Source organism: Macrotis lagotis, chromosome 3, assembly GCF_037893015.1.
Source record: "Macrotis lagotis isolate mMagLag1 chromosome 3, bilby.v1.9.chrom.fasta, whole genome shotgun sequence".
NCBI classification, from domain to species: Eukaryota; Metazoa; Chordata; class Mammalia; order Peramelemorphia; family Peramelidae; genus Macrotis; species Macrotis lagotis.
This window is the reverse complement of record NC_133660.1, coordinates 167125587-167150024: the sequence shown is the minus strand read 5'-3', so window position 1 is coordinate 167150024 and position 24438 is coordinate 167125587. Positions and strand designations below refer to the sequence as shown.

Here is a 24438-nt window from a genome sequence, read left to right as displayed (position 1 = left end):
CCTTAAAGATAGCAATAAAAATCATGGTTCTAATGAAATGATCAGAAAATGATGCTCTATTACTATATAGAGAGTGGATCCTTCCCAAATCAGAAGATATTTACTAATCCAAGAATCTAGTATTCCATAAATTTTCTGAGAAGCAAAGTTAGGCCTTTGAGTGAAGAGGACCTGAGTTCTAATCCTGATTCTGACACATTTTTTGTAGCTATGAGTAAGTCACTCAATCTCTCAAGGCCCTAGGCAATTCTCTAAAAATTATGAGTTGCAAAATGGCTACTGTAATAAAAATGAGTTTCTTCATTAGGAGCTTCCTTTGCCTATGAAATCCCTGGAACAAAGCAATAACAAAAAACAAAAGCCCAGTTTCATCTCTTACCTTAAGCAATAGAAGTTATTGAAAATAGCAGAAACAGAGGTAAGGGGGAAAGGGAAAGGAACCCAAAAATAGGTACAAACAAGAATCATTCTTCTAAAAACTACTAGAAACCCAATAATATTTTCCTTTAACAAGTGACAAGTTCAAAAATACATTTCAATTTTTAAATATTTGTCCTTAGAACATATTCTTAGTTACATTTAAGAATATAGTGAGTTTAGGACTTCCGGCCAAGATGGCAGAGAGAAGACAGGCACATTGCTAAAGCACTCCTGATCTTTCCTCATATAGAATATGAAACTAACCTCTTAACAGAAATCCAATCTACAACACCCAGAAAGAAAAGCCAGGAGAAGAACATTCACCTCAGGATCTGTCTTCCAGGTGAGTTCAGGCATGGAGGGTGGACTCTGCTGGGAACACAGACCAGACCAGTGAGAGCCTGGGAGCCTGGATTATCCTTGGATTAGCCTGATTAGCTGTGGGGCAGGAGCCCAGGAGCCTGAGGGCCTGAGAACTGGACTGGCTTGATCAGTGGTGGGGCTAGAGCCTGGTGGGCCATGGGGACATGAGCTAATTAGGGATCAGAGGCATTAGTTATGGCAATGACCATCTGGAGGGAGTTTGTAGGCAGGGCTGGAGGAAGAGTTCTGGTGCAGGAGAGCTGCAGACATGGATCCCTAGGCTCCTCTGGTCTGGAGGAATTCAGAGTTGTACTTTCATTTGAGCTGAAGCCTCTTCCCAGAACAAACATAATCACTGCTCACCTTCCACCCCAGGCAAAGGCAGAGCTGCAGAATCAACTCCATTGTGAATAAGGAAAGTGATGACCTCTCCCCAGAGTAGAGGCCACCCATGATCAAAGATAAAAGTATTCTGCAGCTTCAACCAGTCCCTGCAGGCCAAAGGAGAGGACCTCAATCAAGGTCACAGACACTCCAGAGAAAGCAACCAGCACCCCTACTGGCCAGTTAGAGATAGTACACACAGTGAGCAAAATCTCTAGCACCACCTACTGGTCAGGTGGAGATATTAGACTCAATGAGTCTAGTGATTCCAACACCAAATCTCTGTGAACTAGCCCCTCCCCAACACAAGGTCTTAGGATAATGAAGAAAGGCCAGCGCAAAGGAGGGTCCATAGAAAAATTCTTGGAAGGAAAAGACACTATCTCAGAGAAACCTAGAACTTCTGAGGAGAATATGACCTGCTCTCCAGCACAGAAAGACTTCCTTGAATAAATAAAGAAGGAATTTAAAAACCAATTGGAAAATTTGGGAGAGAAAATTAACACCTTGCAACAAGAAAACAATTCTCTCAAAACCTCAATTGGTCAAATGGAAAACTCTTACCAAAATAGAATCGATCAATTGGAAAAGGAATTGCAAAAGGTAAATGAAGAAAATTCTTCTCTAAAAAAAAGAATGGAGTCTGTGGAAACTAATGACTTCATGAGACAGCAAAAGTCTGTTAAACAAAACCAAAAAATAGAAAAAATAGAAGAAAATGTAAAATACCTTAGCAAAAGAACTGACCTTGAGAACAGATTGAGGAGGGACAACCTGAGAATTATAGGCCTTCCTGAAAACATTGAAGAGAAAAAAAAAGCCTGGACTTAACATTACAGGATTTAGTGACAGAAAATTGCCCTAATATCATGGAACCAGAGGGCAAAATAGTTACTGAAAGAATACACTGATCCTCTCTGGAAAGAGATCCTAAAAATGAAGACACCAAGGAATGTTGTGGCCAAATTCCAGAACTATCAGATAAAAGAGAAAATCCTGCAAGCAGCCAGAAATAAACAATTTAAATACCAAAGAACCACAGTAAGGATTATGTAGGACCTGGCTACATCAACATTAAGGAATCCAATGGCCTGGAATGAGATATTCCAAAGAGCAAAGGAACTTGGAATGCAATCAAGAATCCACTATCTGGGAAAAACTGAGCCTTCTCTTCCAGGGGAAAAGATGGTCATTTAATGAAATGGGAGACTTCCAACAATTCTGATGAAAAGAACAGAGCTAAATAAAAAATTTGGACATCAAACAGGAGGTTCAAGAGACACATGAAAAGGTAAATAAAGGGGGGGGGGGATAAAGAGGGAAAAAATATTGCTATCTGATAAGATGAAACTGTCTATATCCTGGCATGGGGAAAAGATTCTCATAACTCTTGAAAACTGTCACTCTCTCAGAGAGAATATACTTAGCCAGAAGTGATGGACACTCATGACTTATCCATGAGACTGCTATCCAATGGGAAGAAATTAGCTATATCCCTATTTGGGAAAAAAGACTCTTAATAACTCTAGAGAATTGTAATTCTATTAGAGAGAATAGAATTATCCAGAAGTGATGGATACTCATGATTTTCTGTGACTCAGAATGATTTAAAAACACTACCTCCTTAAAAGGGGGGACAGGAAGGAGACAGGAAGATGGAGGGGATTGAATGTGGTAAATCTCATTACATAAAGAGGTACAAAGGACCTATTGTAATAGAAGGGAATGAGGGAGGATGAGAAACACCTGAATCTTCCTCGCATCAGACTTGGCTTCACTCAGGTAACTTAAGAAACATTTTACCTTTCAAGAATTATAAGTGGGAAAAGGTGGGGTGGAGACAGGGAGGGGGAGAAAAAGGGGAACTAACAGAAGGAAGGGAAGAAAAAGGGGAAAAGGGATAGGGGAAAGAAAGGGGAGGGGTGGATATAGGAGAGCAAACACACTGAAGGTGGTGGTATTCAGAAAGAAAATAGTAGGTAATATGGATAATGTGAAATAGGGGGAAAAAATACAATCAGAGGGAAGATAGCATGAAGGGATGATTTCTCTCTCATCACATTCAATTTGGATCAATGTATACCATGAAAAAAATTTAAAGACTGGCAAATTGCCTTCTGTGAGGGGTGATGGGGAGAGAAGCAAGATTAGGAAAAAAAATTGTAAAACTCAAAATAAATGAAATCTTTAAAAAATTAAAAAATAAAAGGACAAGGAAGAATATAGTGAGCTTAAAAAGCCAAATATATGAAAGAAAAAAGAACAATAAATTCATAGTAAAATATTAGCAGTAACACTCAAATAAAATATGGTATTAAGAACAGAGTGTTAAATAGAAACTATAATGACAGGAAGATATGAGGAAAAAGATATCTCATGTTTCTGATAAAATTCATTTTTATGCGGAATTCATTGGAAAAGAACTAATTTGATTAATTTTGCCACCTATAGTTTTCCTTTATTAATATCTTTGTGATCTGGTCTTTTCCAGATTTCTTTAAAATAGCAAGTCCAGATGTACTAGAAATGCATGGCTGTGCACTTCTTGATGATAAAAGTCTTTTTAATAATGGGCACCAGAGGCAGAGAATACTAATGCCAAGAATTTTTGTAACTTGTCAAAGAATTAACAGATCATTCCTGCTAGAAAGGAATCAACATCAGCAAGTATGTGTATGTGTGTGTATGTGTCTTTTAAAATAAAATTGTCTCTGGCAATTGTGTGGGGTTTAGACAAACATTATCCTTTCAGCCACATGGAAAAGAAGTCAGTTAGGCTCCTCAAATCCTCCTTTAAGCAGTGTTTTTGGCGCAATCATCCTAAGAACATGTTTTAGAGTAAATAACCATCAAAAGTTGTTTGTATTTTTGTTATTGTTTCAGTCATGTCCAACTCTTCATGAGCCATTTGGAGTTTTCTTGGCAAAGATAACTGGAGTGGTAAAAAGCTCATTTTACAGATGAGAAAAATGAGGCCAACAAATTCAGTGGTTTGTCTGGGATCACACAGACAGTAAGTGTCTGAAGCCATATTTGAACTCATGAAGATGAGTTTTTCCTGACTCCAGCCCTGGCCCTCTATGTTTGACACTGTAGGAAATATTAAAAATCAGTTCTTTAAATATGTAACACAAACTAGAAGATCTGAAAGGAAATGGCATTTTGGATATATCTTTTTACATTCTACCATTATCTACTCCAAATTAAATTCTAAACCTCATAAGAACCATATATTTTCTCTGCAGTAGAAAAACTTATTTATTTAGTGAGGAATGTAATTATACATTAAGATCAGCTTCTTATCTTAAAAATAAAACCATTGATAATTCCAAGTAGCAAAAGGAAAAAAAAGTTAGATTTTCTCAGCATATTTAATCTTTATGATTTTGGTTTGCTTTCAATATTAAAATTATTTTCCAATTCTTCAATACAAATTCAGTCATTTAACATTCAAAAAACATAAAACACCTAACACTTACTGGTAAGGCATGGGATCAGAAAAGAATATGTAGATAATGAAGATACATTCCCTGACTTTAAAGAACTTACTTGATAAAAAGAAATAGAATAGATCAAATAGCAACTGATGACAGGGATCCAAAATTTTTGCTTAACAGGATTAATATTTCCACAACTCAAGTAGAAGGATAAGTCTTGTTTGTTTTTTCTGTCCTTAGCACCTACCATAGTTCCTTACACATAGCTGGAACTGAATAGATTATTCAAGATTTGAATTCAATAAAGTGAGACAAAGAGTGTTACCTAGCTTGCTTATTATCCTATGGTGATTGAGTAGTAAAATTAGTATTAGGATCAGAGTTTTCAGTTCACTAAAAGGTTCCATCTAATTTATTTCTGAAAAGGGGATTAAAATTCATACATTATTTTACAATGCTTTTCAAGTCTTTGGAGCCTGTTATTTACTTGTTATTTAATTAATACTAAGTTATGTTTTGAGGTCTGTGTCACTTTAAAATTTGTTCGTTTCACTACACCATCATGGAAGAGGAAACTATGAGCACTTCTTATTTCCAGTCTTACATTTTTAACTCACAAAGACCAGTTACCATCTTTCTTTCCCTTGAAAGCTTCTACTATAGCTAAACTTTTGTTGTCAAGGTTTGTTCCTAGAAGCTATGGGTTATCTAAAAGTCAGCATATATTCTGAGATTGCTTATTTTTTTAAATCATTCCTAAAGGCTATAATAATGAACATTTTTAACAAATAAATGAATGGCTTAATGTCTCCTAGTTAAGATTCATCATAAAAATTAAACAAATCAACATAAATAAATTTTATCTGCATTTGAAAATTAGATTCATACACCCATTTAGTTCTATGAGTAATTTTGACATTTTTAAAGCATAAAAATGTTGGTTGATCTGTTTATATTTAAAACAGACTTAGAAATTGATATGCTAGAATTACAGATATTGCATATAACTAGATGATATATTCTCCACTGATGATAGTAAAAGAAAAATATTCATTTTTAAAACTACCACTATTCAGAAAAATGTTTACAAGTATGAAGAATTTTACTCATCATTGCAGTTATACTAATTAATTTTCCCCTTCCATTAAATTACATGAGTCTTCATGAATTCTAGTTTTAAAAGAACTGTAATTAGTTATGACTGATTGCTTGAGGAATAATGGTAGATGGAATGGTTTCCATTACAACTCAAGAAGTAGTAGATATCTTAGGACCCTTTTGTTTTGATTAGATACTTAGAATTTTGCTATTACTGGCTCTTATCAATGAATGACTTTGGTTTCCAAATACCTGTCATCACCATCACTGATGCATTCAGGAAAAGCAATGCTACAGCCAAACAGCATGATGTGATGATAGCAACCGAGGCGGTTGAGATAACTGAAGAACTTCAGGAACTTTTCCAGTTCAATTCTTTTCACGATGGAAAGAATGGATGTCAGAGTAGTGTCATTGTAAGGCAGCATTTGACATTGGCTGCTGACAATATTTACACAAGCACCTGTGAAATAAAAAGGATCACATTTAAGATACAACAAACCAGTCTTTAAAACAATGCACTATTGCATACTGTGGCTTTCAGCAGAAGATACATCACGCAAATGATAGAATAGTGATTGACATTTAAATCACATTTGCAATAATGTTTTAAGAGTACTTCATGTTAAAAAAAGAGTACTTCAATGTTCATCATCTCATTTGAGCTTCTTAACTCTATGGAACAGGATAATAATAATAATAGGCATAATGATTTATGGTGCACCATCTTCTCTGGATCCTCACAGATGCTTAGCACTCTTGTTAACTCCATAATCTCATTCATATAGAAATTAGCCCAATCCTTTTTTATCTATCCTTAAAAGTTCTCACTGATTAACAGTGTACACACACACACACACACACACACACACACACACACACACAAACAGAAAATGGCTTAGTTTCCCACTTCATGGAGAAGAGTCCATTCAATTTAGTTCATAAGATAATATGTAACATGGCCTAGCAGAGAGATCATTATACCCAAATCTCATCTTGAACAAAAGACTTAAATACTCAGTGGTCTCATCAAAAAAAAAAAAAAGGAAAGGAAAGGAAAAATAGTAATAGCAATGGTTATCTAGTAGAGCTATTGTGAATACCTATGCAAAACAGAAGATCATTTATTTATTTATTTGTTATTAATGGTCTTATTCTTCTCACCTTATATTTTTTTGGGGGGGGTAGGTTTTTGCAAGGCAAATGGGGTTAAGTGGCTTGCCCAAGGCCACACAGCTAGGCAATTATTAAGTGTCTGAGACTGGATTTGAACCCAGGTACTCCTGACTCCAGGGCCGGTGCTTTATCCACTGCACCACCTAGCCGGCCCACCTTATATTTTTTGAAATGGAAATTGAAATGGTCCTGAAATGGATTTACTACTACCATTGCTGTTCTTTAATTTTTAATGCTCACTGTAATGTTGTGCAGGAAGATAAAAATGATTATTTCTTTGTAACTGAATAAAAGTATTAAGGCATAAACTCACCTTCTGTAAGCCTCATGAAAAAATATCTTTGGAGCAACTCCAGTAGTAAATAAAATGAGAGTGATATGTACCCCATCTTGCTCCCACATGGTTCTAATTTCTTTGCATTCCATGTGGATTTGAGATTCTGAGCACTATTACTATTGTCATTACAGGATGTAGGACTAGAAAGGGACTTTGACATCATCCAGTCCAACCTTCTTATTACAAAGAAAATTGGGTTCAAAGGAGTTAAATGACTTGCCTAAGATTCTACAGAAATTAAACAATAGTGTTGATATTCAAACTCAGCTCAGATCCCCACACATTATATCATCTTCTTTATTAAATTCAAACATCATTTAGTAAGGATTTACTGTGATCAAAGCCACCCTACAGGAACTTCTTTAATCCTCTCACTGTCCTCCTTGAAATTTCTCACTATTACCACCACACAATTCTTCTTCCCTCCCATCTCAGAATAGAGGTAGTCCAACTTCTTCACCACTGCTCATCTCACTTTTCCCTTTACTTCTTTCCCTTCTGCCTCATCCAGAACCTTGTAGCAGCAAGCAACAAAAAAAACATTATTTTTCTCTGTTTCTACTGACTCTTTTCTATGTACCTATAGACATGTTCAACTCTTCCTTATCCTACAAAAAACTTCCCTTGATCCTTTTATATACATCTAGGTACTGTCTAATTCCTAGTCTTGCAAACTGACTTTTGTCCATTTGACTTTACTGAAACTACTCTCCAAGCCAATAATCATCTCTTAATCATCACAACTAAGAAAGTTAGGTACTAAATACTAGATCAGAACGTTCATTTGGATGAAGAAACAGAATGCTAGCTCCAAACAGAGCATCAGAGAACTTTAATGAAATTAGCCAGATACTGGGAAACATGTCAAAAAAAAGGACAAGATAGAAAAAAAGGGAATATATTTTAAACCTGTGAAAAAGTATTTAGACAGTCATGTAATAACTAAAGGGAACAATTATAGACTAGTTTGAAAAGAATATAGTTTTCAAAAGAAAAGTAATATGAAATAAATCTGGGAAGGTGTTGTTATTGTTGTTGGCTAGTGGAAGTAGTGGAACTCCAGCTGAGTTATTTAAAATCCTAAAAGATGATGCTGTTAAAGTGCTGCACTCAATATGCCAGCAAATTTGGAAACTCAACAGTAGCCAATGTATTGGAAATGATCAGTTTACATCTCAATTCCAAAGTTCAATGCCAAGGAAAGCACAAATTACCCAACAATTGCTCTCATTTCATACACCAGCAAGATTCTGCAAGCTATGTTTCAGCAATATGTGAACCAAGAATTGCCAGAAGAGGAGGTTGGCTTTTGAAGAGGCAGAAGAACTAGAAACTACCTGTGGATTAAGGGGAAAGCAAGGTAGTTCCAGAAAAAAAAAAAAAAAAAAATCTACTTCTGCTTCACTGACTGCACTAAAGTCTTTGATAGTATGGATCATAACAAAATGTGAATGATCCTCAAAGAAATGAGAGTACCAGGTCATCTTACTTATCTCCTGAGGAATATATATGCGGGTCAAGAAGCAAGTTAGAACATGGAACAGCTGACTTGTTTAAGACTGGAAAAGGTATATGATAAGGCTGCTTATTGTCTATTTGCTTAGCTTAAGGAGAGTATATCATGCAAAATCAGAAGCCAGAATTAAGGGTGCCAGGAGAAATACCAATAATCACAGATATGCAGATGAGCAGTCAGATAGTAGATAGCAAGGAGGAATTAAAAAGTCTCTTGATGAGGGTGAAAGAGAAGGTAAAAACAAAATTAAAGCTTAAAATAAAAAAACTTGAGATCTTAGCAATTGGTCCCATCATTTCCTGGCAAACAGAAAGAGAAGAAATAAAAACAACTTCAGATTTTATATTTTTAGGCTCAAAGATCACTGTAGACAGCCATGCATCTATGAAACTAAAAGACACTTGTTCCTTTGAAGGAAAACTATGGCAAATATGGACATATATACTAAAAAAGCAAAAGCCAACAAAAGCCATGATTTTTTCCAGGAACAATGTATTGTTTTGAGAGTTGGATGATAAGGAAAGCCAGGTATCACAGAACTGACACTTTCAAAATATGGTAATGAAGATAACAATTTGAGTATACCTTCGACAACAAAAAGATCATATCAGTCAATACTTAAAGAAACTAATTCAGACTATTCAATAGAAGATAAAATACTAAAGCTGAAGATTAGCTTTACAACTTTAGCCACATAATGAGAAGACAGGACTCAGTAGAAAAACTCTGATGTTGAGAAAAATGAAGACAAAAGGCAAAGGGGAAAGGAGAGGATGAGATGGATAGGAAATGTTGGGAACAAACATGCTTTTGGTCAGACATTGAGAGAGAATGGAGGATAGAAAGGCCTGATGTTCTATAATCCATGAGGTCATGGAAAGTTGGGCATAACTGAGCAATGAAGAAGGTGTAAAATTTTGGAGGGTTTTCACTTTATCTTAGTCAAGAGAGTCAATAGAGAATCTTGAGCAGGGAAGTGACACAAACATATGTTGAAACATTGGAATGGTTACAGAGGGAGAGATAGAACTGAATAACCTCTGGGGTCTTTCCAACTCTCAAATTGTATGATTCTATAGTCTCTTACAAGGTTTTACATTTCTAAGATCTATGGTCCTATGAATTTACCTGGGGAAACAGAACATGCAATTAGCTAAAATACAAAGAAGTATAAATGATTGGATAAAAAATAAATATTACAGACAAATAAACATCTTGTCCAGTGCCTCACACTGTTCTTAATAGTTGTTTTAGGAGTTTTGAGGGAAAAAAAGGGCACTATGGGTTAGAGTAATTTGGGAAAGTTCAGAAGAGAGGCAACTTGATGTAAAACTTGAAGGAGAGATCCAGTTTGAATGTAAGTGGGGAGAACATTCTTTATGAAGAAAACATAAGAGCAAAAGTCACATGAGTTGGAATGAGCATTTACAATTAATAATTAAGAAAAAGGTCCTGGAGAGTGGAGCAAAATAACATAAGAAATATAACTGGGTATATACCTAGAGGCAAAAATACATGAGAAAGAAGATCACTTGAAATTTTCTTAATTCCAAGAAATATTCAACTCAAATCTTTTGGCTTATTTATTGACATATTTGATTTTATTATCCATGTTTTCATGAGTGACAAATATCATTATTATTCTGAGAGTGATCCAGTCTTTCTCAGAATCTAACTGCAGCATTAAATTTTTTGCACATTAACTCCTGTAGTAATGGATTTTCACAGGCTTACTCCATGCTGTGCTCCATGTGAAACCATTTCTTCTGTGGGTTGCAATGGCAGAGAACTTTTGGAAATGTGCCACATCTATTGTTCCTTCTAACTGTCCTAGCCAAGATGAAAGACATTGGGAAAATTTCTTTTTCTTCCATTCCATATCCTTAAACTTTTCAAGTCAGAGCACTTGGAGACCAATGCTGACATGTTATAGGTCAGTACTACTCTATGGGGATATGAAAAAGCATATGTGTAAAAATAACACAATACCCCTGTGTGATATATTGTTGGTATAAGAAAAGGTCTGATTAACATAACATCCTTTCAAATAAAAACTATGTTAATTAAAGGGAAAGTAAAATACCTAGAAGCTGACCTGAAAACAAAAGAAAAACAGAAAACTTGTTGTAAAGAACAATTAAATGAAATCAGATGCTAAGTTAATTTCTGGGGCAGTGTGGTGAACTGAAAAACACAATGGATTTGCAGTCAGAGGATCTAAGTTCAAATCCTGAGGGTTCTTTTTTATTTATTATCTAAGCCTTTGGCCAAGTTCCTTATCTTCTCTGATTCTCTGTAGCCTTATCTATAAAATGAGGGGGTGGATCAGTAGTGTCAAACAATAGAAACAGGCATTACTATATCAGACTTAAGGAATCCTCTGGACAGTCTACTGACTTAAAAATCACACATTAATATTATCCATGTTCTATTATGTTTTATTTATTTTGATGATTATAACCCAATTATATCTTAATCAAGTTCAAGCTGCAATGGGGAGCATTGCCTGCAAATGTCATCTGCCATCTGTCTGTTGAACACCTTGGACTACTAAGATCCATTTGAACCTTAACATATGACCAATTAATAATTTGACTGAACATCCTAACAGCAACATGAGGGTGATGATCAACCTTAATGGAGTTGCAACAATCAGGCACAATTTTGGGGTATCTACGATGGAGAATACCACCATCTATAGCCAGAGAAAAAATTGTAGAGTTTGAACAAAACTCAGAGACTATTACCTTTAATTTTTAAAAAAAAACAATATTATCTTATTATGTAATTTTGCTCTCTCTTATACTTTTTTTCCTTAAGGATATGATTTCTCTCTTATCATATTCAACTTAGATCAATGTATACCATGGAAACAATGCAAAGACTAACAGACTGCCTTCTGTGGGGGGTGGAGGAAGGAAGCAAGATTAGGGAAAAAATTATAAAACTCAAAATAAATAAAATCTTTCTTAAAAAAATAATAATAATTTCACTGATGCCAGGTTAGGGTTTTAACTCATATTCAAATGTTAATATTTATCTTAGAGTAAGGAAGATATAGACAACATTACTAAAAAGTGATAATCATTTCTTTTTTTAAATATTATATTTGAGTTCATTATCCAATATCTACTTTCTTACCCTCTCACACAAACCCCCTTCCTCTGGCACAAAATAGCACAAAATAGGCAAAACCCCTTACAAAGACCTACAGACAATCAAATAAATGACCACATTTTCTATATACACCTTGAGTCCACCTTATCAGGAAGTAGATAAAATTTCATCATTAGTTTTCTTGAATCCTGACTTATTATTATAGGGATAGAAGTTCAGCACATTTATATACGATAACTTTTTCATCCATTCTCCAATCCCTCTTGGATTCCTACTCTTTGCTCCTTCAAAAAGAGCAGTAAATATTTTGTATATCCTCATCATTTGTTTTGTTTAAGACTAATCCCTCCTTTAATCTACCCTTCTTTCAATTCTTCTTCCCCTCTTCTCCCCTTTCCCTCCTTTTTTAAAGTTGAGTGAATTGTTATCTTGCATTCAACTCTGTAGGTGCAACTAGGTGATGCAGCAGGGCCTGGAAATGAGGAACTCAGTCAAAGTTGGTCCCAGATACTTACTAGCTATGTAACCCTGGGAAGGTCAGGGGTTTGACTCAGTTTTCTCATCTTAAAAATGAGAAGAAGAAAATGGCAAACCACTCCAGTATCTTTATAAAGAAAATCCCAAATGGGGTCACAGCAAATCAACAGAACCACTCAACACGCATCATATATATTCTTCCTTTTTTGGCTATTTCAGATGACAGTGAGGTTCAAGTATTAACTTCTCCCCATTCTCTCATTTACATTTTTTGCAGTATTTGCACATCCTCATTGCATGAGACAATTTTCTTTAACCTTTCTTTACATTCCCCACAATGTATTCCCCTTTCTTCCCCTTTCTGTTCTTTTCTTAAGGCTATCAAGATATAATGCCACCATACCCAGGTCTTGTTTAATTGGACTCCTATCAACCTTAATGATGATATATTTCAGAGAGGACATATGTGTCATTTCCCCATATTTGAATGCTAAGTACTTTATCCTTGCTTTGTCCATCATTGTTCCTTTGACTTTACCTATTTATGTTTCTCTTCACTCCTCTGTTAGAATTTCAAAGTATCCTTATAGTTTACTCTTTTTTCATCAGCAATGCTTTATTCATTAAAGGTCCATTCCACCCCTGTAGTATTACACTCAGTTTTGCTGAGTTGTTCTTGGCTATAAACCCATACTCTTTGCCTTCTGGAACATGATATTCCAGGTTCTCCACTCCCTTAAAATGGTGGCTGCTAAATTCTGTGTGATCCGGACCCTCCTAGCATTAGCTCTGTATTTTGACTATAATGTTCTTGGAACTTTTCATTTTGGGGTTTCCTTCAAGAGTTGGGAGTAGATTCTTTTAAGTTCCACTTTTCTCTCTGGTTCTAAGCAATCTGAGAAAATTAGTTTTTGTTAAATATGTATTTATTTCATTAAATATCTACCAATTTATGTTAAAATTATTAATTCATTTTTTTTGAGTTGCAGATGAAAGTTCCTTAGTACTTAAATTATTACTCTTCCTTAGATTACTCTTCCTCCTTCACAACTCCTACCCTTGAGAAGGCAAGCAATTTAACATTGATTATAACTTAGATGTTATACAGAACATATTTCTATATTGGTTATATTTCAAAAGAAAATACAGATCAAAAAAGTTTTAAAAATATGTTTCAATTTGCATTCATAGTTCATCAGTTCTCTGGAAGTAGAAATGATTTTTCATCAAGAAATTATTTTGGATTCTTGTCTTGATCACAGTACCCGTTTTTCACAGTTGATCATCCTTACAATATTGTTCTCACAGTGTATAATGTTCTTCTAGTTCTGCTCACTTTACTTTGTGTGAGTTCATAAAAGTCCTCTCAGATTTTTCTGAAACCATTCTGAGGTGTTTTAAAATTTCTCGAATTATGATGTCTAGGTATTTTTATTTGGTCATAACATGAATATAATTCAATTATTCTTAATAGTTTTCTTCATGATCTGTCTTCTAAATTAATTGTTTTTGCTATGAGATACCTAACTTTTAATTCTTTTCTTTAGTCTTTTAATTTTGTTTTAATATTTCTTACTACTCCATAGAAGTCATTGGCTTTTATTGGATCCATCCTAATTTTCAAGGAATTTGTTAGCTGGATAATGTTTTATACTCCTTCTATCAAATTGTTAATTTCATTTCCAATTCTTTCTTCCATGGCTCTAAGGCAATGCTTAGGATGTTTTAGAGTTATTCTCCTTTTCTATATTTGCATCTTGCTATATTTGCACCCTGCTACCATAATAGTTCATTATGGTGAGGTTCTTTTTAAGTTTGTCCATTTTTCCAGATACTTCCTGATGTTGGACTTGATATGAAGGAGGGCTGGGCTTTGCTGCATTTCTTGAGTGGAAGGTCAGTGTTTACTTCTTTCTTGTAGTATTGAGTATTGTATCATTCCAGGATCTTTGGAATAGCCTTGGACCTGCAAACTCTCAGTATTCCTAAAGTATTTCGATTCAGAGCAAAAGCCAAGCACTGTAGTCCCCAGTTCAAGCTCTGCAAGTTCTTGGAGTTTGGGTTTGAGTAAGAGGAGCCAGCGGTCAAACTCAGCACCTATAAGCCATTGGAAAAACACCATTTGCTTTGGGATTCCTTGCTCTGGCTCTTCCTCTGTAGCCTGAGCTAGATGCTAGAACTGAAACCCACTCTGAACTTAAGGTCATACCAGAACTGTTTGCATCAGAGCTTATTTCTTTTGCTAATACACAGCCCAAAGCTTCCCTACCCAAGGGTTACCACTCCCCTGAGCAAGTTCCCTTCTCACTCTATCCTGGATTTCTGGGGTTCTGGGATGTGACCCAAAAGCAGATAGTGGATGAAAAAGCTGCCAGTTGACACCCAGCATGGTGTCCAAGAAAAGGTCTTGTGGAACCCTGGTCTGAGACCACTTCTTACAAGGGTGCACAGTCTTTCCTAATGCACTACATTGCTTGGTGTAGCATTCTTTTGGCCTGGCTCTTCCCAGTTTCCAAGACTGGTGGAGGTCTGTCTCCATATAGCATACTGGGATCGACAAATGATCCACTATGACTTTATCTGGATTTCTTCATCAGGATTCAATATAGGACATTTTCAAGATGTTTGGAAAAATGCCTTTTGTTAAGAAGTTCACCACACTACTTCTTATCACACACACACACACACACACACACACTCTCACCATCAATTTCATAATAATAAAAAATTAAATTCCTTTTTGTCCTTTCTCCTAGGAAGTTTTTTAGGGGGGAAAAAATAACCCAAACAACTTAAAGTTACTTGGTGTCACCTCAAATCCCCTGACTAATGTAGATACCAAAGTGTTAAACTGTATTATTCTTGAGCTTATGATAGTTAATCCATTGTTTCATCCATTTTTTTCTTTCAGAAGGAGTTCAAACCATTAGACATTAGAACTATCTTATAAACAAAAAACTGAAATGCATATGACTTGCACATGTGAAACATGAAGATGGCATATGAAATTAAAAGTGCATTTAAAAGGAATAAATTTTGATCAGAGGCAAAATAATACTTTTCAAGTCTCATAACTGAAAGGATGAGATTCACTTTTAAAGAGTCTTTGAGAGAACCATTAAGCCTTTCAAACTGCTTTCTTAACAATTTATTTTAGCTTTTCAGCCCCTCTTCTTATTGCAAATTGTTCTGATCAATTATCATTGAATTTATTCAATATTATCAAGATAGCCAGCTTCTGTTGCTCTGTAAATTTGAAGAAATTTTCAGTCATGGCACAATTTTTGTTTTTTTCTATCCTTTAATTTCAAACATAAAAGACCTCTTTTCATGTAGCCATAATTGTTGTTTCAATTTTGGCCAACAATCAGTAACAAGAACCTAATTCAACTTTCTGCTTCAGTCCTTCATAAGAATTTATTTGCAAAACACTTCATCTTCCATCTTACCACCCTTCCAATTATTTCCATATCTTGCATGCAGATATATTAACTTAATGATCTTCTCATCTAAATTATTCTCTTTCTGAATCATGCTGACTGCAACATCTTCCTATATCAAACTGTAAATCTCTCTCCCATCAATCAGCCCCTGAAATTCTACATGTTGCATGAGTATATTTCCTAAATAACTAAAAGAATTATAGTAATTCTTAACAGGAATAACTTCTTCCTCATTAATCGCTTCCTTTACATGTTGAAAATAAATGTTTAATGCCGTTACTTAATACTTGTTCACTCACCTGCATTTCCTAATTTACATTTCCCTTTCACAAATGTCTTATGTTATAGGGCAAGTATAAAGTTTCACTAAATCACTTAATGTATTTTTTAATTTGCTTGTGGATTTCAGGTCCACATTAACATATAACAAATGCTTTGTAGAATGTTGCTAAAATTTGGAGCTGAATTTAAGGTAAAAAGAATAATTTTCCTAGATAATATTTTATCCTATGAAATCTCTTATGATTAAGGTGACCTTAAGATCTGACTGGCTAAATTTGAATTTACAGATGTTGCTAGGAGCTAGTGGTAGACAAGTGAAACAAGTCAGGACTTGGTCTTGTAGAAATGATGAGAAAAGGAAGACAAAGGAAAGACAATATAGAATAAGATCTCCAGATCTATTAAAGTTGAGCCTAGTGATTCTTTTGGGGATAAATAATCATGGTAAGGATGAAGAACAATACTTATTGTTTTTCTCTCCTTTCCCATATATCCTGTTTTTTTCTTCATACTTTCCCAAAGCTAAGACCTCCAGTTATCTGATATATATATATATATATATATATAATTTGATATAATTACCTTGAAATATGACTAAATAGCAGATTAGTCTTAAAACAGAACTCCACATGTAAGGAGTCCATCTAGGTTCAAATAAAGACCCAAGAAATGTGCCCCTAAGAGAGCCCTATTTCCAAGAAACAGAAATGCTCCCATTGACTTTTCCCCAAACATTTTATGTTTAGTCCCAAGTGCATTGCATGTCCCATTCACTCTTTATTGTTCTTGTATTTTCATTTTCATCATCATTTTCTATTTATTAAGTGCCCACAATTGCCAAAGAGCAATTATTCCAAGTTTTTTTGTGGCTTGCCACACCCTCCCCTTAATCTGGTCTCACTAGATCTACCACTGCAGGCTAGATGACCCAGCAGGGTAGAGGAGCCACAATAGTGCCTTCCTATTACAGTTGAAGTCATCCCTTGACCATAGCCATGAGACACTAGGCAATGGTAGTTCTCATCCTCTGTCCTAAGGATCTTCAACAAAAATACATGTCACAATGAGAGTTAGTTGCAAGGGCATCAAACAGAGAAGGCAGGAGTGTAGCCAACACAGGAGTGATGGAATAGGAAAGAATTGATGTATGGATGGATTTGGGAAAATCATGGTGAGGATAAAGAACAAGGTTTGAAGTTTCAAGGGAGAGGTAAAATGATGATCATTTGTGATCAGATAAGGGAATTTCATAGTTTATAAATGTGGAACGATATATTTGTGGGTGACAGTAAAATGAAGGGTATGACCATCTCTGTGTGTAGCTATGGTGGAATGGAAAAATTCATGTCATGGAAAGGAATAAGCTGAATTTGGAGTTTAGGATTTTTTAAGGGAACCTAAGTATGCTTGTCAAAGTACCCTAGTACAAAAGCAATAGAGAGTGACATGTATAGGAAAGATTGAAAAACACTGTATTTACTGAGGAAAGAATGGAAACGTCTTGGAAGTTAGTAGACAACAACTACCAGAATTTTGATTGGGTACTAGATATAGATTTAAGGAACCCCAAAGATGGAGTAATAACTGAGTGATAATGACAGTTGTGGAAGAGGGAGAGTCTACAATTGATAATGGGGAGCAAGAAGTCTTCCAGCAACCTCATCTAAACCTAAGTGAGTTGGAGGGTAATGAGAGAAAGCTCAAGTAGTGCTCAAAACAGGGATATAGCATTATATCAGAAAGGAGACAGGTTTCAGTGAGAGCCAGAAAATAGGAGTAAGAAAGGGAAAGATTCAAAATGAAAGCAAATTTATTACCTATAAAGCTAGAATTGCACAGATCACAGAAGAGCTGAGTAGATTTTAGAGGATGGGAATAAGAGAGCAGAAGACAGAATGTTCTGAATAGTGAATGCTAGGCTTCAAAAATAAATGGAATGGAAAGGATATGACCAGGTAGGAATTTTCTTAATCATTCAAACTTCTTCCCATGTTTTACTGTTGTTTTTTTAAGATCCATTATTACTCTTTCAAATTTAGTTGTTCTAATCTTAAAAATACCTGAACAAAACATAACAAAAAATTACCTAAACCAAAAGAAAAGATGTGAATGTTATTTCAAAGAACAAGGCAAGGAAGGAGAGAAATGTCTTTTTTTTTTTTTACTCTAGACCAATTTATATTTTGAGAATACTCTCAAACTCTAGAAAGTAGTGGTTGTGACTTCTAGAAAGTAGAGGGGTTTGTAAGTAGAAAAAAAGAGCAAGGATCTGATGTCAGATAGGCCTGTATGGCAACATGCTTGCCTTGGTTTTCATGGTTTGACCTAGATTTCATAAAAAGATTCCTTAAAGTTCAAAAAGTCACATAGTTTAACTTAACAAAATCCAAAATATTTACAGATTACATTTTCTTTAAAATATCTAATAATCTATTAATTGAAATTTAAAGCATCAAACATGATTTTTGTAAAAATATCAAACTATATAATTCCAATTAATAGGAAAAACATAAATTTTCTAAAGAAACATCAAATATAGTTGCATAGAAAACCCAATCAACCTAGATTTTTTAAAGATAAGCAAATACAGAAAGAGAAATTTAAGCAACCCAAAGACAAAAGACACTGATAAAAAAATCTATTTTACAAAATATGTGCAAATAAAAAAACAAAACATGAGAAATTTCTTATAATGCAATTATATGGTAATGAAGAATATTCTGCGCTTCTGATGACTTATCTACCCTCTCAGTCTGGAATTTCCCTCAGTGCCCATGAGGCTTCTCAAACTGAAAGATCTCTCTGCCCCTTTGACACCCTCCTCAGATTCTTAAGTTTGGTCATTTTCTTCTTGAAGCTCCATTTCAAGATAAGTTCCCCAGGTCAACCATGTTCCCTTTTCACCCTATTGCTAACTCTCCAGACTACTTTCTGCCTCATTCTCTTGTCTGTCTCCACCTTTGAATTCCCTTTTGTGTTTTCTTACCCCAGTGATAGTAAGCTCTTTAAATTTGGAGATCATCTATCTTTTTTTTTGCTTTTATTTTGATTTACGATGTTGAATACATGGTAAGTACATACATGGTTGCTTGCCTTCCTTACTCCTCATAAACCATAAGTGGGGATAGATCAGAAAGGCATCAAGGAAAATAGGAAAATGCCAAATTCCTGAGTTTCTCCTTCTTTGCCTTTGGGGTCACTGCTACCTGACCCATCCTTTGATTTGATCATCAGAAAAGGAGACATTTTAAGCCAAAACCCTCATGACCATGTTAGCCACCAAGAATGGGGTCTCCTTCTTTGTTTTTCTCAAATGGGATAGTGATAGAGGCTATACGTTTTGAGATAAGTTTGAATAGATTCAATTGATCCAAATATTCTGGGCTATGGAGAAAAAAAACTAAAAATCAGACAGTTGTTAAGAAATATTTGAACATTAAGTACATGAATTATGCTCAAAAACTGAGAAATAATTTTAATAGTATAAGCAAAACAAAATCATGAAGGAAAAACATACTGAGGAAAAAATCATATGTTTCAAATCTCAACATAATTTGGATAAGTATTTTTGAATTATTACTACTACTGATTACTATAAGAAACTATGGGTTAAATGTATGGCCATAAGAATAAAATGAAAGAGAGAATAACATAGGGACAGGAAAATTTGGAGACTTGAACGCCTGATACATATGTGACCCTGGAAAAGTCCCTTAACCTCTGAATGTGATGGGTAGCTAGGTGATACAGTGGATAGAGCACCAGCCCTGGAGTCAGGAGGACCTGAGTTCAAATCCAGCCTCAGACATTTAATAATTGGCTGGCTATGTGACCTTGGGCAAGTCACTTAACTTGCCCTAAATTAAAATTAATATTAAAAACTTAAATTTAAACATTAAAAATTTAAATTAAAAAATGTTTTAACTTTCACTGTGCCAGGCAACTCTGTAAAACCATAAATTGAAGAGCAGATATTGATCTATCTTAATAGAAGGAATTTCCTCACTGGATCAACCTCATATCACAACTTTTGTCTTAAATTTTTTTTTTCATGACTTCACATTATGGGGAATTTGGGGGACTTCTCCCAATATCCTCCGGGGAGGGGGCTAAGGTGAGTTAGAAGGATTGGCAGGAAGAGATTGCTCTTAAGAATTAGCTTCTTCATTTCTTTATACCATAAAATGTAAATAGTCACAGTGTAGGGCGGCTAGGTGGCATAGTCGATAAAGCACCAGCCTTGGAGTCAGGAGTACCTGGGTTCAAATCTGGTCTCAGATACTTAATAATTACCTAGCTGTGTGGCCTTGGGCAAGCCACTTAACCCCATTTGCCTTGCAAAAACCTAAAAAAATATAGTCACAGTGTAGATTCGCTCTGTAATATAAATATAAAGGGTACTCCAGATTGAAGGAAATGACCCAGATGTAGGATGGAGATTTCTGGAATATGAATATTTGATATTCCATTTTCTTTTCTTACCCTTGAATTAATAACACTACACCTATGACAGATACCATTCGACCTGGGAGGTCAGGGCAGTGGAACCTGAAGGTTGTACACAATCATCCTCTGGTAATAATGGAGAAGGTCCAACAATTGGGAAAGTCCATCCATCTGGGCATGCTGTTGAAGACACTTGACTTAGTGATTTGAGTGTAGTGTCACCTGGTGGACACACTAGAAGTTGCACTCCCTTTCTGGTTTGCTTATTTATTTGTTTATTGGCCACCTGCTTTTCTGTAAATGAGCAGAAAGTAGATCTTGAATTTGTGCACACTGTCTAAATCTCCCCATCACCTCAAAGGTCACCTGAGACACACAATCAATTAACCAATAAGCCTTTAAGTGCCTACTAGTGCCTTCCTTTCCTCCATTTATTATTTCCATTTTGTCCTGTATATTATTGTTTGTATATAGATTTCATGTTGTCTTCCCATTAGACTAGGAACTCCTTAAGGGCAATGTCTGTCTTTTGCCTTTGTTTTCTCAGGGCTTAGAACAGGCATTTAATAAATATTTAATGACTGACAGAGTAAAAGAAACATTAAACAAGAACATATTAAAGATGTGTACAATGCAACTGCTAAGGACAGCAGGAATGGTATGTAGTCAGTCAGACAATAAACATTCATCAAGTGCCTATGGGGACCAGTCACTGAGCCAAGTTCACTATACAAATACTTACAAGAAAGACAGTCCATAATCTCAAATGGCTTACAATATAACAGGAGGAGATAACATGCAAAATGAAGCTTAAAGGTGTAAGGGGAAGAGATATGGTGGAAGGGACAGGAAAGAGAAACCCAAAATAGTGGTGTGTGAAATGAAGAGATAGTTGATCCAGGCAACCTCCTTAAATGGAGGTGCTGAGAGAAGCCCTCTGCTCTACCCTTCAATCATAGAGGCCTCAGAAGCAGAAGGTACTGAGGAGAAAACACTAGTTTGGATTAACTGATTCCATCAAGAAAAGTAAAGGGGAAAAATGGAAAATATTCATAAGATATTGTCATGTACTCCCAGAATCTCAGGAGTATCAATCAAGAAATAAATGGGATTATACAGCCTGCTTTTATACAGTTTAATTACAAACACATGTTTTAACATCTTCACACTTTAAACAAATAATACCAATTTTGAACTAATGATACCAAGTTTCTTGGTAAAAGAGAAAAGTATTTTAAAATTAAGGCAAGGTGGAGGCATCTAGGTGGCACAGTGGATAGAGCATCAACCCTGGAGTCAGGATGACCTGAGTTCAAATCCAGCCTCTAGCATTTGACATCATCAGCTGTATAACCCTGAGAAAGTCACTTAATACCAATTGCATTGCCCCCCCCCCCCAAAAATTAAGGCTTGCATTCAAATGTGAATTGAAACATACTTTCAAGGTTTGGAAAACTTAAGACTAGCTTCATTTCAGACATTAATCCCCTGAAAACACATTACATTAACAGATTCCTAATGACTTTTAATTTTAACAAAACTGAAAGGAATAAGGCTTTGAAGTAAATTAAGTGATTCAAGCAAGGAAAAAAACCAAACTTATGCAAAGTCAAAACCACTGACCTTTTTCACTTGTATCTGATATTTCTTGACTGTCAAGATTTATCAAGACTATTTTATCAAGAACTATTATCAGTATGCAGGTAAGGAACTAATGCTACATGGTTTCCTCTCTTTGAACTGCTGCTCTAATAAGGTCAGTCAGTTTTCCATTCTTCTTACAGCTCAAACAGAGACAATAAACTTACTACAGAAAAAATAGATCTTGTCTTTTAGATGTCATTATAATCACTAATTTTTGTTGACTCTATTAATAATAATGATATTATCCTGAATGACTCATTTTACCAGACTGGCACTGCAGGGAACCTTTATGATGGACAATTAAGAGAACCAGTAAGATATTCTAAAATAGAGAAGAAACTCCCACATGCTAAGCTAAGGCATCTTCAATATGCTTCTTAATTGCAAAAATGGATAGTATCATGTTTTGGAGAAGATGCAATTTCTGCCCATCATGCTCCAGACACATGGATCTCCCACTTTTGAAGGGTAAAGTGTGACTTAAAATTTGGAGTGGGGGGGCTCTCCTAACACTGAAAAAAATCTATCCAGACTGGCTAGAAGAGGACAGAAATTGTTACAAAAGGAGCCACACAGCCCTTTGGTGAGTTAAGGCTCCAGGGCCAAATAGACATGAAAAAAAATCCCACTTCTGGTCAATGGCGGGGCTGAGAAAAATGATCCAACTACAGAGTCTCACAGTAACTGCCACAGATCTTATATTAAATCAGAAACTGTGAGATTTATGACAATGTAGTAAGACCATGCAAAATGGCATGCTATTCAGAGATACAATGCAGAGGAGACATGTGGAGGCTGTGGAAAAGGCACTAGCTGAAACCATGAAACAAGAGAAGAAAAACCCTTACTGATATCCTCAACTCCAAAGCATGAAACTGAGACTTCAAATATTGGTGTGGTGAACATTTTTGAAGGAACTGTGAATTATCTTCTGAAGGGAAGGAGAAAGGAAATGGTACTCACCTGAAGGTGGTCCATTAACTATTGCTTTCTAAAGAGGGTAGGATATTAGTCCCTTCTCTACTCTTCATATGCAATGTAATATAATTTTTCTATATCTCATGTCTTCTTAACTTTATGCTTTCAGGAGAGTTGCATACTATCTAGGGGAAACTTGGAAATACATTAAATTCAATGTTGGTTTGTGGGAACTGAAGAAATCAGATGACACAAGTTAAAGAGTGTTAGTGAAAAAATTTCTAGACTAAACCCAGCCCATGGGAACCCAGAGCTTCATGGATGAACTATGGGCTATTGAAAAAAAAAAAGTATCATGCCTGGCTTCAAATGTCATCAAGCCCATTGCGTATGGCTGAGAGACAGAGAGACAGAAAAACAGTGGGAATGGAAAAAGACAGTGAAAAAGAGGGAGAGAGGAGAGAAGGGAGGGAGGAGAAAGGACAGAGGAAGAGGAGAGAAAGGAAGGCAGAAGGAAAGGGATGGAGGAAGAGAGAAAAGGAGAGGGGAATTGACTGGCAAGGGGTCACCTTGATAAAACTTTAAAGGTACTATTACTCCTTCATATTTATATTTTCTTTCATATCTGTATATTCTTTAAATCCACTAGAAATGACACATATTCAATATATACAACTAGGTACAAAAAAAAATACTGAGGCATAAAAGTTGTAGTAACTCTTCCACTTTAAAAAAATAATGCTATATATGTTACATGCTTAGTATCTTTCATAGTACCTCTAATGATGAGGCACAAAATTACATGTGCTAATATTTATACACAAAAATTTGAGAAAAAGAAAAAGAAACAGAAACAATGTTGTGAAGGAGGAAGTAAGGACGAGAGTCAGAGGGTTTTGGATAATTTAAAACTGTCTAAGAATGTGCTGAGAAAATAATAGGGTTTAAATTTGCAGTACTTTAATTTACTTCCTCTTTAACTGCTGATGAAAATGTATAAAGTGTTTTATTGTCTATGTCGTATTACTAAATGTAGAAATCTACTCCTTTTCCAGCCCCACTTCATCTCCTAGTTGAAATATCTCTCTTTTCCAGAAATGAAACATGTTTAAATATCTATAAAAACCTATAAAAAAATAAATACACAAATAAAAAAACCAGATACAGGAAGTAGCATAATAAGTCTACAGAGGGATTCAAGGTTAAACAGAGATGTTTGTCCCACTTACACATTGCAAGTAGTTTTAAAGATGGAAGTGGATAAAAATCCAGAAGCACAACAGATGTCATTTAAAGGCTGGTTTGGACTCCCCAAGGACACAACCCATCCTTCATCCTTCCAAGGGAGATATATTAACTACTATGCAATGTGATCTGTGG

General features: G+C 35.3%; 1 protein-coding gene across 2 annotated transcripts in view; it reads right to left on the bottom strand.

Annotated features, from left to right (window-relative positions):
• The window catches only part of CORIN (corin, serine peptidase), a 211302-nt gene that overhangs the window by 127915 nt on the left and 58949 nt on the right, over nt 1-24438 (bottom strand). For both annotated transcript variants that reach the window (XM_074229502.1, XM_074229503.1), the window contains exon 4: nt 5955-6165. In XM_074229502.1, coding sequence (XP_074085603.1) covers nt 5955-6165 — 211 coding nt within the window. The remainder of the gene's footprint in view (nt 1-5954; nt 6166-24438) is intronic.